This window comes from Phacochoerus africanus, chromosome 8 (genome assembly GCF_016906955.1).
Source record: "Phacochoerus africanus isolate WHEZ1 chromosome 8, ROS_Pafr_v1, whole genome shotgun sequence".
NCBI classification, from domain to species: Eukaryota; Metazoa; Chordata; class Mammalia; order Artiodactyla; family Suidae; genus Phacochoerus; species Phacochoerus africanus.
Window position 1 is genome coordinate 137,933,410 of NC_062551.1, and position 17,174 is coordinate 137,950,583.

A 17,174-nucleotide genomic window follows, 5' to 3' on the forward strand; every position below is an offset into this window, starting at 1 on the left:
GTCAAAACAAACCCAAATCTTCTGATTCATTGCAGTTTTTTATGTTCTATTGTGATTCCTATATCTTAAATTATCATTTCTGACCAGGCATAGTGAGAAACTATGCCCACCTGTTTCATGGAGACTGCCAGTGGCGTGCTCTGCTTTGTAAGAAATAATGGGGAGAGTTCAGGTATTTTTTCCTAAACAAAAGTTGTTTTACCCACAAGTTCAAAAGAGAGGAAAAATCTTGTCTTTGGACCCATGGCAAGAAAAGGAAACTGACCCCCTTGAAGGCTGACATTTCAAAATTAAAAATAAATAAAATGTTGTTATAATTTTTATTCAAATATTCCTAATGTTAACATTCTCTTGAAAGGGTGTTATAGTTCTTCTGTTTTGTAGAAGTAGACACTGAACCTTAAAGAGAGGCATTAGAAATCAATTTATTTTTGCAATGCTATGTGACTAAAAGAGACAGTATTTAAGAGCAAATATTATACAGTTATTTTTAAAACCTAAAGCTTTCTCTAAAATATAGAGAAAATTTTAGTCTTGCTTTTCTGAAAGGCTGATTCACTCAACAAACTAAAATACTCTTATGAAGAGCAGCTTTATAATATCTATTAGAAACATTATTCTAAAAAGACATTTCAGAACCAAATCTCAGTAGTCTTCAGGGAAAACGGTAACGCTGATTCCTGGATCATCATCATCATCATTTTCAAGTACTTTATCATTTTCTTCAGTAACACATTTGTCATGTGCTTTTCCTGGGTTACTTTTTTTCTTAAATGAGTTATTTTTCTCTTTGATTTTCTCTTTGGGATGTGAGTTAGTAGTAGTAGTTTCTTTTTCCAAAGCAAGTTGTAGACAGTTGTAAAACCTGTAAGGAAATAAAGTACTACTGTTATATCGGTGTGTTCTGAAGCAAAATAACTGATGTACACCAAGAATTTAAAAATTATGTGAATCTGATGTCTCACATTAACATTAAAATACAAAATAAATAAAAAACAATATGCTTCTTGCTTTCATGATTATTTAATTTGGAAAAAAAATGTGTTTTTTTTTTAAGAACAGTCCTGAAAACTGAGTTAGAATCCTCTCTTGACAACCTCTATCCTACCTTAATCTCTATTCCAGATGGAGGAGTCGAGGAAGATAAGAGAAATACTTTTTCTTTTTAAAAAATCATAAATATAACAGAGGCTCATTTTAGAGAATTTGGAAAACATATGAAGTTATAAATACAGACCATCTCTACAAAGGTACACAGAAATAAGCACTCAATATTTTTATTCTTCCCAGTTTATTAGTAATTCTGAATTAATACATTTGTACATGTATACCTACACCTACTGTCTTTTATACAGTGGTATTACATATAAAGTTTTACATTTTTTTCAAATTTAATATATATTGAAAACATTTTCTATAACACCAAATGAACTACAAAATAATTTTTTAATAGTTGTATAACATTATGCCACTTCAGATTGGCCTTTATTTTCAAATCTTCCCAATACAAACAATAATGTGATAAACATTTTTGAAAATAATATGATCTGAGTTTCTAGTTATTTAGGATAGACATCTAGCAATATAATTCTATGGTTATAGGGTATAAATAATTTTAAAGCTCTTGATAAATATCACCTGTTTCCCAGAATGGAAATTCAAAAACTATGCTTCTAATAGCACACTTGAGAGACCACTTCACCCAACACTGAGTATTACATCAAAAAACATGCTTTACTTTGACAGGTAATAATCGTGTCTCATTACTTAAATTTTCATTTGTTTATTACCTATTTTAATTTTTAATGTAAAGGGCTCTTTTGCTTTGCTCCTTTTCCTGCTGGAGTCTGGGCGCTGACTTTCAGCACATGGTGGAGGCAGCATGGTGGCCTAGTGTGCTGCAGGGGCCTCACATTGCTTGCTGTCCACTGGGAGAGCTGAGCTTGACTAATCCCAGCCTCGCTGGGTCTGGATTTCCTCACTTAGAAAACTGGCTATTATCGTGTACCTAAATATGTACCTACCTAGCACAGTGCCCAGCACCAAGTGAGTTCTCAAAATGACTATTTTTATAGACTATCAACTCCATGAGACAAAAGATTCCATCTATCTTGTTTTCTGCTATATTCTTAGCATGAAGTACAGTGCTGCCACCTTTGGTAAAAACATGACAAATAAGTGAATAAATAACTACTAAACCAAAAGGTAAATACGGATGTAGTATCCTCGGTCTTAAGTTAGTCTGTCCAAAAGTTGAGAACTCCTTTGCCATTGTAGGAACTGCATCATGCTTTTATATCCTATTATAATAGGAGACTATGATAGGAATTTTTGGACATCTACAGAAGAGACTGCTATTTGGACCAATAGTCTTTCTTTACTTTAATAAAGAGGCTAAGCTCTACTTGCAAAAGCTCTAAAACTGCCCCAAGAACCCCAAGATATTCACCTCTTCCCAAGTACTCCACACAATGCTAATATTATGCCTAACAAGATTACTACATATTTTGTCCATATTCAGATCTTATGTACCCACCACTGTACACCTTGATATCCAGCACCATGCTTGGCAAATAGGAGGTGATAAATCAATCAATCTCAAAGAGGAAGGAATGATAAAAGGAAAAATGGTATTCTAAGAGTTACGGCAAAAGGTTTTGGAAAATATTAACTGACCTATAACTTTAATCCTGTTCCATGGTAACAACCTTTTCAATTAATGCATTTTCTTTATGCCCTTACTTAACTGAAACCTGGCTCCCCCACAAAGACTGCCCTGCATTCCTCTCAGGTGGAGACTGCTTATCCTTTTCATATCCTGCCTACACAGAGTTGAGAGATAAGGTCAGAATTCACCTGCCTGACCGACACTTTGCCAGACAAAACTCCTTCACCTGCCCTGCATGTCATCAACATTCAGTTCTTTATATTCACGAAACCTCTAACTTGATTTATCTTGGTCTCCAGGTGTTACCATGATCCTGGGTGACTTCAATGACTCATTTTCTTCTCATCTTTCATTGCCTATTTAGAATGGTTTTTAAAAATGACCTAGGAGCTCCCGTCGTGGTGCAGCAGTAACGAATCTGACTAGGAACTATGAAGTTGCAGGTTCAATCCCTGGTCTTGCTCAGTGGGTTAAGGATCCGGCGTTGCCGTGAGCTGTGGTATAGGTTGCAGACACGGCTGTGGCTGTGGAGTAGGCTAGCAGCTACAGCTCCAATTAGACCCCCTAGCCTGGGAACCTCCATATGCCACGGATGAGGCCCTTAAAAAAAAAAAAAAAAAAATGACCCAGTAGAATGACTCATTCATCTAAGACATAAAACCAAACATGCTACAAAAGGATGTGAATCCCCCTTACCTGATCATAAAAGGCTATACATGATATGCAACTTCATCTTTTATCATTCTCTACCCAAGTCCACTCTTTAAACTTAGGAAACCAAGTCTTTTCTCTAGATTCTACTTTATTCCTAGAAAACTAAAGATTAAATTCCTCTTTTATGGTCACAGAGAATTAACAGCTGGGCAAAACACCTTGTTAATCACATAAAAAAGGTAATTAGAGAGGAACAGGTGCTTTCCTTTAATCCTCATTAAACAACCTAAGAATTTGAAGCTACATCCTTGGTGTACCAAAAAAACAACTGGTAAAAATAGAACAAAGACCTTTCCATGCTGAAAGCCAAGAATAAAACTTCAACTAGTTTTTCTTTTTCCTCTTAAACTTAACAACTTTTGACATTTTAAAAGTTCCCTTAACTTCCCCGGTTAAGGGAACTTTTAAAATGTCCTTTGGGAAACTATCTTAGTAAGTCAGAGATTTGTTTTTCAATTACATGTTCTCTTCTCATGATATAACCCTTTACACAGCATTCTAAAGCCCAATTCCCAAAGTGTAATTTCCTCAGCCGTCACAGGTGACAAAAAGAGCTTGGAGTATAAAAAGAAAAGGTATGTTCAAGCAACTGTTTTTCTCCTCCCTCAAAAGAAAATCAAATTGTCTTCAGTTTTTTTGCCTCTGCAGTCAAGATTACCATGACATAGGGCAACATGTATCTGTTCATGAGAAAACTTTTCAGACCAGCCCTGGGGAAAATGAATTCTTGCTTTTCATATCAGTTAGAGGACCATGTGCAATAAAAAGTTGTTATTTCTTTGACTTCTGAAATAGGAACATAAAATTAATGACATCTAGGCAGAATTTTATGCCCTTTTAGGTTTCCATTATTCCCAAATAACAAAAGAAGGCTAGTCTCATGCATTATGTATTTGGATTTCAACAGATTTTTAAGCTCTAGCATTTTTATTTTAAAAAAATCATGTATGTGATAGGGCCTGTGCAAGGTGCTAGGAACAGGTAAGAGATGTGGTCTGTGCCCTCAGGGAGCTCAGGGTTGAATGGGAGCTGCAAAGCTGTAAGGATAGTCAACATGCCATAAAAAAAGCTAAGATAAAGCAGGAGCACATTGGGGACACTTTGCAAGATCTCGAAATGCCCTTTGGGAAAAAAACACCTGGGCTGAACTGCAAGGATGAATGGAAGTTGGCAAGGTGAAGGGAGAGGAATTATGAGAGGTAAAACTGACGCGGAGAGATATCCAAAGAGAAACTCTCAGAAAATAGATGTCTTCACAATTTACTTCTCTGATCTTAAGAATACAGAGAAATGTGAGTTATTTACCAGCTTTAGTTCCATCTTTACCAGTAAGACTTGACTCCCCCTTCTCTTCCACCCCAACTTCTAAGTTTGACTTACATTCTGTAGTATCATTCCCATTCATCTTGTTACTTAGCGTCCTGTTACTTCTGGCCTGCACTACATAGCAAGAGCCTACTCCTGCTCACCCTATCAATAAGCCATCTTACATGTCTTCCAGTATAATCACCCTAAGTCTTTGAAGCCATAAAAGTAGCACTACTGATAGGAAAAGTCTGTCAACTAAATTTAGCAAACATTTAATAACCACTATCACCTATCAGACACTCAGAAAGAAAATAATGATAAGAAACTGTCTTTGCCTTTGGGGGACTCAATATAATGTGTTAACTTTTAAGCTCCTTTATTGTTTATGATTAATTCAATAAACATTTATTGGGTTTCCACTGTGAGCCAGACACTAAGTTTTCAAGATAAGAGATGTTTAAAGTGTGTGTTATGTGTTGGTTGGTCTGTAGGGGGGCAAGAGGGAATCAGTCCTATTTTAAATGTGACCATGTTGTTTGTAGTGGGGGAAAAAAGATATATGTGCAATTAAATAACTATAATTCAATGTGGTCCACATTTCTGTTTTGCACTGAGGCATAAACTATAATAACACTGGTAAATAGTAATAAGAACATGAACCAAGGAAATGGCTAAATGAGGTTGAGACTATGATAAGAAAGATATTAAGGAAAGGCTGATGGGATGTTTTAGAGATGTTCAGTAGGTTATTGGATATATGGGTCTAGGACTTCGGAGAGATTTGGAAGATCTACCAGTATCTGGAGAAGCAGCTGAAGCAATAGGCCAGGGAAGGAATCCTGGAGAACAACAGTATTTAACCAACAGGTAGAATAGTAAGAGAAATCCAGAAGGAACCTAAGAAGAAACAGGAAGAAAAGCAGCTAAGTGATATAACACAAATTCTTTACGAACAGAAATATGAAAAAATGTTCAGTGTCACCAATCAGAGAAATGCAAATCAACACCACAATGGGATATCACCTCACACCTGTCAGGATGGCAATTATCAAAAAAACAAAAGACAACAAGTGTTGGCAAGGATGTTGAGAAAAGGGAACTGCTGTGCACTGCTGGTGGTAATGTAAAATGGCGCAGTTCCTATGAAAACGGTATGGAGATTCTTCAAAAAATTAAACATAAAATTACCATAAGATCTAGCAATTCCACCTCTGAATATATACCCAAAATAATTCAAAGCAGAGACTCAGATATTTGTATACCTATGTTCATAGCATCATTATTCACAAGAGCCAAAAGGTCAAAGCAACCCATGTCCACAGATACAACAGAATATTATTCAGCCTGAAAAAGAAGCAAACTTCTGATCGACATACAACATAGATATACCTTGAAGATATCCTTAGTGAAATAAGCTAAATACAAAAGGATAAATTCTGTCTAATTCCACTTATATGAGGTACCTGGAAGAGTCAAATTCACAGAGACAAGAAGCAGAATAGTGTTTACAGGGACTGGGAGTTTGAGGAGTGGAGAATTACAGTTGAATGGGCATAGAGTTTCAGCTTGGGATAATGAAAAGGAAATAAACAGCAGTGAGGGTGGTTGTAGAGCAATGTGAAGGCACCTAATGCCAATGAACTCAGTAACAGTTAAAATTATAAATTTCGTTACATATGTTTCACCACAAAAAAGAAAAATAAACCCAACCACTGGAAATAGATTCATTTACTTTTCCACTCCAATCTGCTTTATTTTTATCTGTATCATATGCACTATATTTGGCCCTTTTATTCTACATTTAACTTAACATTTATTTTCTATTTACAGCTGGTGACAAGAAGAACATGGCCAATTTCATCCAAACCTCAGTCCTGACCTCTTATTAACAGCTACAAAGATAGCCCTCCTCATGTAATTGGTAAATAGATCTCCAAACGTTACTTGGAAACCATTATGTATGAAATGATCTTACTCTTCCCACTAAGAAATGGGCTTGGAAATTGTTTTTTACAAGAGATCTTTTTTCTATTCAAATTATTTTACCTTTTGATTTTCATATTCCAGGCATATTTCTTGTTGCTGGAATAGGATTTTGACTTTTCAGAATTCTCTTATAGCTATTTGAATTGTTAAACTTTGGTCCTGTGACAAACCAATTTTAGTACTCAATGTCTGATTGCAGAAGTCATCACCTCCCGTGTTTATTATTTTTTCTCTTTTCCACATCAGAAGAGTAACTCCTTCTCTGCATTTGGCTGCATGTATAGCTGTTCCCAAAGGAGCTCCCTAATTTGTTCACCCTTTCTGAATTCACATGTAATCTTCTAATCAGTATCTTGAGACACTTTTTACCCTTCTTTAATTTTTCACTGATTTTATATGATGAGCATGACTCTTGATAGCAGCATGCACGCTATAATCCCAACATATTTTTGAGTCAATGGATTTAAAGGATAATTTGATTTTATAGTTGGTGAACGTGGCTCAATTAACTTCACCAGGTGTATAGTTAGTTGATCTTGGGCTATATTTATAATCTTGTTGAAATTCAAGTAAGGAAACAGAGAAACTGATTTGCTACTGCTTACATTTCAGCGTCTCACTAGAATACTATCTAACAAATGTAGTCAACTTTTGGAATGGTACCAGTAAGTACCTACATACAGTTTAAACTCGGTAGTCTGGCGGAGGGGCAGAGTACTCTTCAGTTGCTTACTTGAAATCATCACTTAGGATGTTTGCTCAAAGCACCTTTTGGCCAGGTAACCTCTCAGCTTTTTTTAGCCACACTTCCACTAAAAAATTAAGCCCCAATGCCCACAGACATCATGAGTTAACGTCTCTCCAACGTACCTAGACTGGCACAAGTTCTATGCCACTGGGAGAACTTAGAAATAGCCACTCAATTTTGTTAATTCTGTGGTTCACATGAGGTGCCCTGGTTGAGAAAGCCTGAATGGTAGTACTGATGTGATTATAAGTTTATTCTCTGCAGGAGTCAGTGAAGAAGGAAAAGGGCTATCCTATTCTAAGAATCCATGACCTGAAGTGGTTAGGGCCTTCATTATACATATGCTGTCTAATGTGCACTAAAATTGTTCTTTAAGATAGGTATTCCCCTAAGTTAGATACAAGAAAAAGGAAGCCAAGAGAATTGAAGAAGTTGTGGTGGAGGCTGGATTTGATCTCAGTTCTGCCTCTGAAGCCCAGTTCTACCTCCTTCCACCATGCTGCACTGCTGCCAGTGGCACTTCTGGCCTTAGCTGGCTATTTCATAAAAAAAAAAATGCTAGGTCTTTTAAGAATTTTAAGCAGGCAAGTTAAGCAATAGGATTGCTTTGCATTTTACAGGCAGGATTCTGATGTTGATACAGAGAATGGCTTAGGACAGAGAGACACATGAGAAGCATCAGGCCAGCTAATAAGGTTACTGCAATGGTGGTCCTGAATGGAGAGCGTGGCAGTAAGGGTGGGGAGAGAATGACTCAAGAGTTCTTGGGGCAGTGATTGACTGGTAACGAGGAGAACGAGGCTGGGGAAGAAAGCAAAAAGGAAATGATAAATGACAAGATGACCATCACTCCTTAAATAACTCAGAAATATACATCTTCCTGATGGTAGGTCAGTGACATTATCTTCACATATGAAAGGCAGTGCAGTTGTCACTTTTTTATATCAAAAACTCTATTCTTAAGAAAACGTTGAAAAAGAAAGCCATGTAAAATTAATCTATTAGGAGGTGAAGTTTTAACAAAAGAAACATAAAGATGTGAACTGAGAGCCATAATCCTTCTGACTGGGACATTTATGCCAATTCAAATCTAATTCATGACAAGAGCTGGGTTTTGAACTAGCCAGTGGTATAAAATACTTATCAGACTAAATTAAACAGGCTGTTCTCCTCAAAAGGAGAGTCTGGGTAATCTTCAGTACATCACATCCACGGGCAGAGAGCACCGCTTCCCTGGCTGCCTTCAACTGGATCAGTGATGGTCCCTGTGGCTGCTGGGCTCTCTTACCTAAGTGACTGTTTCTCCTTTATATCTGCTGCTGGCAGGCACCTGTCCCACTCTCCTCCACAGAGCGCCCTCTTATGCTCCATTTAGTACCCATTACAGCCTGGCCTACTCTCATCTATTACTTTCATCATCTTCATTCTTCATGATAAGAGAAAAGCAGTTGGGAGTGTAAGCTGAAGATGGTGTGTATTAATGTTTTCAAAGATGACCTAGGCATGTAAGAATAACAGGAAAATATCTTAGTAATATACCTTTCAATTCTCTTCTTGTTTTCCTCCAATTTGTGGTTTGCTGTCTTTAACAGGAAGTCAATATATTCCTCTGTCACCATCAGTTTTCCTTTATGGCTTAATGGAACTTCTAAGCCATGTGTGCTCCGGACAGCCTACAAGGAACAATTTAGATACGATGACTTATGTCCAAGAGACACTGAAGATAACTAAAGGAAAGTCCCAGTCAGGGCTGCATTTAGTTATATTTTAGCCCCATTACAGCATTTAAGTTTGTGCTTTGATATAATTTGGTTAAGAACTGTTGAATCAAAGGAGATTAAATAGATTTTCCAACCATATAAACTCATTTGTAAAGAAAGTCACTCTGTACATTGTCTTTTGGAAAAGCAGATATGATCAAAGAATCCAATAAACTTAACAGTATCAATCTCACTAAAGTAAGAAAGCTTTAAGGAAAATGAATAAATGAAACCTCAACAGACCTTCAAGGGAAAATCAAAATGGACTGGATGCTAAAGGGCCTCTTTGCACTGCTTGAGCAGGGAGGTTAGCAGAATAAACCACGCCTGATCTATCTCACAAAGTGGCTGCTTTCTCAATGCTTTGAGGTTGCCAATCTTAGTAATAACCCTGGGGATGAAACAGTCAGTATGTTCCAACTAAATTCAAACACTGGATATGGGTAAGAAACACAACAAAAACTATAATGAGGCATAAAAATTAATTCAACAAACCTTTACTGAGCATTTGCAGTGTTCTAGGCCCCACGTGAGGTGTGAAGAGACAGGATAAATATAATATGGTCCCTGCCCTTTAGAGCTAATGCTTCAGAACAGGAAATAAATAAATGAACAAAGAATCACAATGCAACATAGGTGCTATGACAGGAGAAACATACAAGTGCGGTACATGCATGCATGTGCACGCGTGTACCCATGCACACACACACACTGCTAAGGAAATATAAAAGAGGAGCAACTATATGAGACTGAGGTCTGGGTTTATGGGAAAGGCAGCATTTGAGTTGGGATTTTAAAGGATTAAGTATAACTGCACCGGATATAAAAATGGGGGAGGGGGAGTATTCCAGCCAGTGGAACAATTTTACCATAGTCATGGGGACATGAAAGCATGATGCATCTGAAAAACAACCAACAGTTTTCTGTCTGGCTCAAGTGGAAGATGAGCATAAATCAGGTAAAGTAATTCACATAAAGCCTTGAAAATCAAAGAACCCCAGGAGACCTCTACTACTTTAAAAGGGGGATTTTGATAGTACTGATGGAGAAGATGTGTAGGAGGAAGAAGACCAGTCAGGAGACCACTGTAAGACAGAGGTGAGAGGTGATGAGGGTTTAAGTAGAGGCAGCAGCAGAAGGTGTGGAGAGGAGTTGGGTGTGAGAAATCAGAGGCAGATGTGACAGGACTTGTTACTGACTGGATATGGAAGACAAAGGAGACAAAGGTGAAAGAGTGACTCTGTTCTTGTTTGGGCCACCAGACACAGTGGGGAGTGAGATGGGGACACAAATATGTACTGTGAGCTTTCTACTTAGTCATGCTTTACACGTGTCTTCTTTTGCAAGCCACCTCTTTTAGGGAAATAGGCTATTTTATGTGTATATATATAAAATGGAAGACAATCTGAAATAGTTCAAAAGCAAATGATATATACCAATCAGTAAACACAAGCAGTAACTACCACAGGAGATCAGTGGAGGGCAAAATTACTAGGGGTTGGCTTGGCCAGGAAAGGACTGAGAGGCTGTGGGACTTAGAAGGAGCATTAAAGATTTTCTGGTCCAGGGATTAGCAAACTTTTTCTGTAAAAGGATAGACAGTAAATATTTTCAGACCATATAGTATCTATCACAATGACTCAATTTTGCCTTTGCAGCATGAAAGCAACTTTAGACAGTAAATAATCAAGTGGGTATCCTGGAACGGGGCTGACCTATGGGCTGAATGGGGCCTTAGGGCAGTGGTTTGATAGATCCCTAAGAGATCCCTAATTCAGCCCCTGATGGATCCATGTAGAGGATTTCAGGCGCCTGTCTGTGAGTCTTTCCACTCTATCATGGTGCTGATTAAACTGGGCCTTGACTATTTAAGATAAGGAGGGAGGACAGAGAGAATCAGGTTAAGAGTAAGTGGAGGGGAACACTGTAAAATAAGACCTCAGATGTAAACCTAGCAACTCTGAAATTTGCGCTGCATGAAAAAATAAGTCACTGCAGGTATGTGAGCAAAGGCATGGCAAGAACATTTGAGTAGAAGCTTATTCCATAATCTGGATCACTCCATGCTCAAAGAATTGCTATTCACCAAGAGACACATCTTACCAACATAGTCTTTCCTCTCTTTCCCACTGTTATGCCAGAGTTCCTGAAACCAGAATCTATTGCCACTGAATGCTGTAAAAAAATAAATTTGTTAAATTCTGATAATCTGGCAAATCAGATAAACACTTTAGCTCTACAAACTGCAGAAAACATATATAACCCCAAACCTATAATTAAATAAAACACTAGTTGATTAAACTAGCATTGCATTCGTTTTGGTAGATGGTTTAAAATTTAAAATTAAATCTACTCACATACCTATAAATTCAAGTATAATCACAAAATTTTACCAGAATCTGTGCATCCTGCAATTGTCGACACTGCACATGAAGAACAAGTGGTTCAAATTTCAAAATGGCATCACCATTCGCTTTCTTTAGGGCTACAATCTAAATAAATGGAAAATGTTAGCATCATACAAATACATGATTCCATTCTTTGGTGAGCCTTTATCCTACTAACTTCGGTTTTTCCGAGGAACTTTCAGATTCATTCTGCATCCTTCTTCCACAGTAACTTTTCACTCTGCTTTCTTGGTCCTTTCTCCAAAAACCTATTTTTTTTTTTTTTTTTTGTCTTTTTGACATTTCTTGGACCACTCCCGCAGCATATGGAGGTTCCCAGGCTAGGGGTCCAATCAGAGCTGTAGCTGCCGGCCTACGCCATGGCCCATGGCCACAGCAACACGGGATGCAAGCCACGTCTGCAACCTACACCATAGCTACGGCAATGCCAGATCCTTAACCCACTGAGCAAGGCCAGGGATCGAACCTCATGGTTCCTAGTTGGATTCTCTAACCACTGAGCCACGATGGGAACTCCTCCAAAAATTTATTAATCTGCTTATTCTTTTAAGAGACCTGATTTCTTTTTTTTTCCTTCCTTTATGTTTTTCTTTTTATAGCCACACTTGCAGCATATAGAAGTTCCCAGGCTAAAGGGAGAATTGGAGCTACAGCTGAGACTTACACCACGGCCACATGGCTGACACTGAATCTGAGCTGCATCTGTGACCTACGCTGCAACTTATAACAATGCTGGATCCTTAACCCACTGAGGGAAGCCAGGGATTGAACCTCCATCTTCACAGAGAGAACACTGGGTCCTCAACCCACTGAGCTGCAATAGGAACTCTGAAGAGAACTGATTTCTAATTCTCCCATAAACCTTTCCAACCACACCTTAAAAAGTAAACTGGAGTTCCCGTTGTGGCTCAGCAGTAATGAACCTGACTACGATCCATGAGGACATGAGTTCAGTCCCTGGCCCTGCTCAGTGGGTTAAGAATCCAGAGTTGCTGTGAGCTGTGGTGTAGGTTGCAGATGTGGCTCAGATCCCAAATTGCTGTGGCTGTGGTGTAGGCCGGTAGTTGCAGCTCCAATTCAACCCCTAGCCTGGGAACTTCGTGTGGCCCTTAAAAAAAAAAAAGTAAACTACTACTCTTAAAAAAAAAAAGTAAACTACTACTCTTATTTAATTCCATAGCAGAATTTTCACTGACTATAGTATGTAGAAACTGTACTAAAAGCTCTGTCTAAATGCTTGTACTAAAAGCTCTGTCTAAATGCTTTGTTGTTAGAGTGAGGTTTGAGAAACATGTGCTATTATGCCTCGGCTAGAATCTATTCAAGGCAGTTGTTACTTCTGTCTGCCTAGTATCCCTGCACCATCCTCCCTGCTTCCCATCATTTGACCCTGGTGAGACTGTCAATCATGATCCTGACACTCATACTCCCACTATCATAATATCAGAGGGTAGGTCTGATCAAGGATAGCATGACAGTCTACTGCAAAAATAACTGATCTTGGTGTTCTCTTGTCACTGCAGCAGCTCTGATCACTGTTATGGTACAGATCAATCCCTGGCCTGGGAACTGCCACATGCCACAGGCATGGCCAGAAACAAAAGAATGAAAAGAAAAAACTCATCTTAGGGGATTAGGCGGAAAGTACCCAACCAGGCAGGTTAGTCCTTCTTTGGAAATGGTACATGGATCTTAAAAAATAAATCTTTTTCTGCTAAGGTTGCTGGCAGCTATTTTTCCGACCACAAAGATTATCGGCAGCAGAAGAGAAGAACAAACATACAGAGAGCACCAGCACCCAAAGGAGATGGAGCCCAAGTGAGGACCTTGAAGACAACATTTATGCTCCTAAACCAGTAATGTAAAATGCCTGACTAATACAAACTTATAGGAACTCATCTAAAGATTTTAAGAAATGAAATAACTGGTATATTATTACTCTTAAATAATGTCATTTAAGAATGATAATAACTTCCCACAACTAAAGCCACTGTAATGAGTTTTCCTCAGGCTTTGTAATCTTCAGTCATTGCAATTATGCACATAAATCACCTTGAATTTTCTATTCTTTTCATATGTATGTAAAGTGATTCTGAATTAAAGTTTACTTCTAAATTTATATATACAAACTTACCACATCATCTTTCACACAAGGTTTGTGTGAAACCAGTAGCCAGCAACAGTTTCGTTTCTGAACCTCAAGACTATCCATACCCTAAAGTAAAAAATAACATAATTTAATCATATAATACAAAATAATAAGTATAATGTATAGCATATTTTTGGCTTTCTTAAATTAATATCCCAAGTACTGATTTTAAATATTACTGACAACAATTTGCTTTTGGGTAAAGTTAACGTAAAAGAAAAATGAAACCAAATTACTTGAAGTAGAAAGAAAATAATTTATTAAGGTAAAATAACTTAATATTTTCTGAAATATGGTCATGATTTTGTCAAGAGAAAAGGGATTACTAAAAGTGGTTGTACACTAGTAGCCCCTAAGTTGTACTCTAGCTGTTTTATATGATTGGCACAATATTAAAGAAAAAAAATTAAATTCCTTTTTTAAGAAAGCACTGCCCCAATCCCACATAAGACCTACTACTTTTTACTGACACCTCATCTGTACCTAATCACTGCAGGCATAAATTTGTGACCTCTGGATTAGCCTTTATATGAAGTCCCAAGGGGCAGAGCTAAGATCAAAAGGTCAAAATTTCAAGAAGGTAAATATTTTAAGAGAATTTTTTGCTTATTAACTGGAAAAATATTTATTTGCCAAGTTCTATTAGGTATTTCGGATATAAACAGATCCCACCCTCAAGGACCCTGGAAGGAGGATGCAGGAAACCACATGCACTTTTAAACGATTATACTTCTACTAAGTCACTTCTTATACAATGGGTACACCGGAGAATTCACTGTCTGGCCTTGGAAAAGAGAAGAGCTGTGCTTGCCCTAAATAACTGATTTGTTTTCATTGCATGATCTCAGTGACTATCTGATCTTATGGTGGCTGCTCTAAATCTTATAGCCAAAGAGGTGGCTAGCAAATTTACAGTCTACTGGTATATTTTGAGAACTAATGTCATCTCTGCTTTATCTTACCTATACTCCCTTTACCCATATTTTCTCACTTTTTCTTTTTGTATTGCCTATTTGTAAGTTGGTCCAAATCCTTTGTGAAATAAGGCAAAGTGAAAATAAGAACAATATAAGGTACAAGACAATACATAAAACTGGAGTTCCCTGGTGGCCTAGAGGGTTGAGGATCCACTGTTGTCACTGTTGTGGCACAAGTTCGACCCCTGCCCAAGGAAATTCAGCATGCCATGGGCATGGCAAAAAAAAAAAAAAGTTTATATATATATAAACAACAAGGTCCTACCACATAGGGAACTGTATCCAATATCCTAGAATAGACTGTGATGGAAAATAACATTTAAAAAAAGAATGTATATATTGGTATTACTGAGTCACTTTGCTGTACAGGAGAAATTGGCACAACACTGTAAATCAACTATACTTCAATAAAAATTTTTTTTAAATCAACTGGAAAAAAAGAGGAGGGTGTGGACATAATGGGAAGAAAAATAAAAATAAAACGAATAAGAAAAAAAAGATAATACATAAAATTAAAAGCAGTTCAGAAAAAGTCCTAACGCAGTTCAGAAGTAGTCACTGCTTCCACGGGGATGTGTGTGTTTTTGTTCAAGTGGGAAAGGGGAGTTTGGGAGGCATATCCGATATACCAAGATGGGGGAAACTGCTGGAAAAATAAACATGAGCAAAAGCAAAGGTAGGTAAATATCAAGAGGAAAAAGAGTATAGTTCAGTTTCAGTAACAGATTAAGATGAACAGCCATAGTGGGTAACAGAGGTGAAAGGTGTACTAGAGTATTTCAGCATAGATGAGTGACAAGCAGAGTACTGCTTTTAGAAAGGGGTATCTGTTAACAAACAGTGTGTAACATGATTTAGGGTAGAGCGACTGGTAGTTCAGTGACCCGTTAGGAAAAAACCCCCTACAGAAATCTAAGTAAGACAGGGCAGTAGAAATGGGGGAAAAGAGAGAGCAAGCTGAGCAGGAGTGCCAGTGCTCAGGAGGAAGCCATATAAGAATGAACAACAGGTTGGTAACCTGGGAAACCATCAAATGATCTGTCAGCGAGGGATTGAAAGAATGGGTTTATGAGTGTGCTGTCTTTCCTGCTCTGAATTCAATCCTAATGTTAAAATTAACACACAGCTAACTTTTATAGTGCAGTTAATATGCCAGGCACGATGCTAAAGGTTTCAAATAAATTATCCCATTTCCTCTACATAAAATCCCTATGAAGTGGATACTCTTTATTATTCTTAGTTCATGGAACAGGAAGGGCCTATGTTTAGATAATTTCCCTAAATTCACAAAGCCAGTAATTCGCATAACTGGTTTAGAATCTAGCAGTATCACTCGAAAGCCTGAGGGACTAACCACTATCTCAGACTATATACTACTGTACGCCTCAGGTAAGGTAAAAATTACCAGAGCTGTAACAACGGAGTGAACCACTAGGAGGCAGCCAGCTTCTTAATCAAGACAACCTGCAAAAAGTTCACAATGATTTTGTTGAGCGGTTGACAAGAAGACAGACGCCTTGCCAAGCTGTAAAGTTTTAAAATTCCCTTAGTATTCCTCTAACTTTTGCAATCTAGAGCATCCCCAGGCCAACAGTTCTGGCATCACCTGGGGGCTTGTTAGAAATGCAGATTAGGCCCTTCCCTAAACCTACCGAACCAGAATGTATTTTTAAATATCTCCAAGTGATTAACAGACACATTAAAATGTTAGAAACACTGGTCTAAGTAACCCTCTCGGTTTCCTTGATAAAGAAACCAAGAAATTGCAACTGTGGAGCAGCGGAAACGAACCCCACTAGTATCCACGAGAATGCGGGTTCATCCCTGGCCTCTCTAGGTGGTGGGGATCCATAGTTGCAGTGAGCTGCGGTGTAGGTCGCAGACGCGGCCCGGATCTAGTGTTGCTGCGGCTGTGGTGTAGGCCGGCAGCTGCAGCTCCGATTTGACCTCTACCCTGGAAATTTCCGTATACCGCGAGAGCGATCCTAAACAGCGGTGGGGGGGGGGGGGGGGCGGTGACCGAGACCACGAATCAGAAGGACAAAGCCAGACAAAGTGTTACACTGAGTAGGCACGGGGCTCCCGGTTTTGCACACTACAAGGCAGCCGCTGCAAAGACATCAAGAAAGGGTCCTCACCTGCTCTAGAAGGATGATGCGGCCAGCGCAGGAACTGGTGGTGAAAAACTGTTCTCGACTATTCAGGAGCTGCACGATCTCTACCACATCCTCGTCCACACAGCCCTTCCGGCTGAAGTCCGCTTTGCTTAGACACTGCGCCTTCCATCTCTTGAACTCTGCCCTCCGATCCATAGGACGAGAGAGCTAGGGTCTGTACTTTCACGTTAGCCTAGCCTTTCCCTGGGTGCAGCCATATTGTAGCAGCCAGTGGTGGCCGAAAAGGTCCAAACTACCTTTTCGGGCCCGCCCCTGGGGGCGGGGCGAGGTGGAGCCTGA

The 17,174-nt window shown here is 38.6% G+C and overlaps 1 protein-coding gene across 2 annotated transcripts; it reads right to left on the bottom strand.

Annotated features, from left to right (window-relative positions):
* Nucleotides 1-306: 306 nt before the first annotated feature.
* On the bottom strand, nucleotides 307-17,111 carry TYW3 (tRNA-yW synthesizing protein 3 homolog). 2 transcript variants are annotated; one of them, XM_047788633.1, is made up of 7 exons: nucleotides 16,857-17,108; nucleotides 13,727-13,807; nucleotides 11,578-11,676; nucleotides 11,288-11,359; nucleotides 8,964-9,097; nucleotides 5,485-5,587; nucleotides 681-865 (listed from the first exon to the last, which is right to left on the bottom strand). In XM_047788633.1, exons 1-7 carry the CDS (start codon nucleotides 17,028-17,030, stop codon nucleotides 815-817), a joined length of 714 nt encoding a protein of 237 aa, XP_047644589.1. In that variant the 5' UTR covers nucleotides 17,031-17,108; the 3' UTR covers nucleotides 681-814. The 2 variants fall into 2 exon arrangements, with proteins under 2 accessions (XP_047644588.1, XP_047644589.1); XM_047788632.1 differs by lacking the exon at nucleotides 5,485-5,587 and having other exon boundaries at nucleotides 307-865; nucleotides 16,857-17,111.
* Nucleotides 17,112-17,174: the final 63 nt, after the last annotated feature.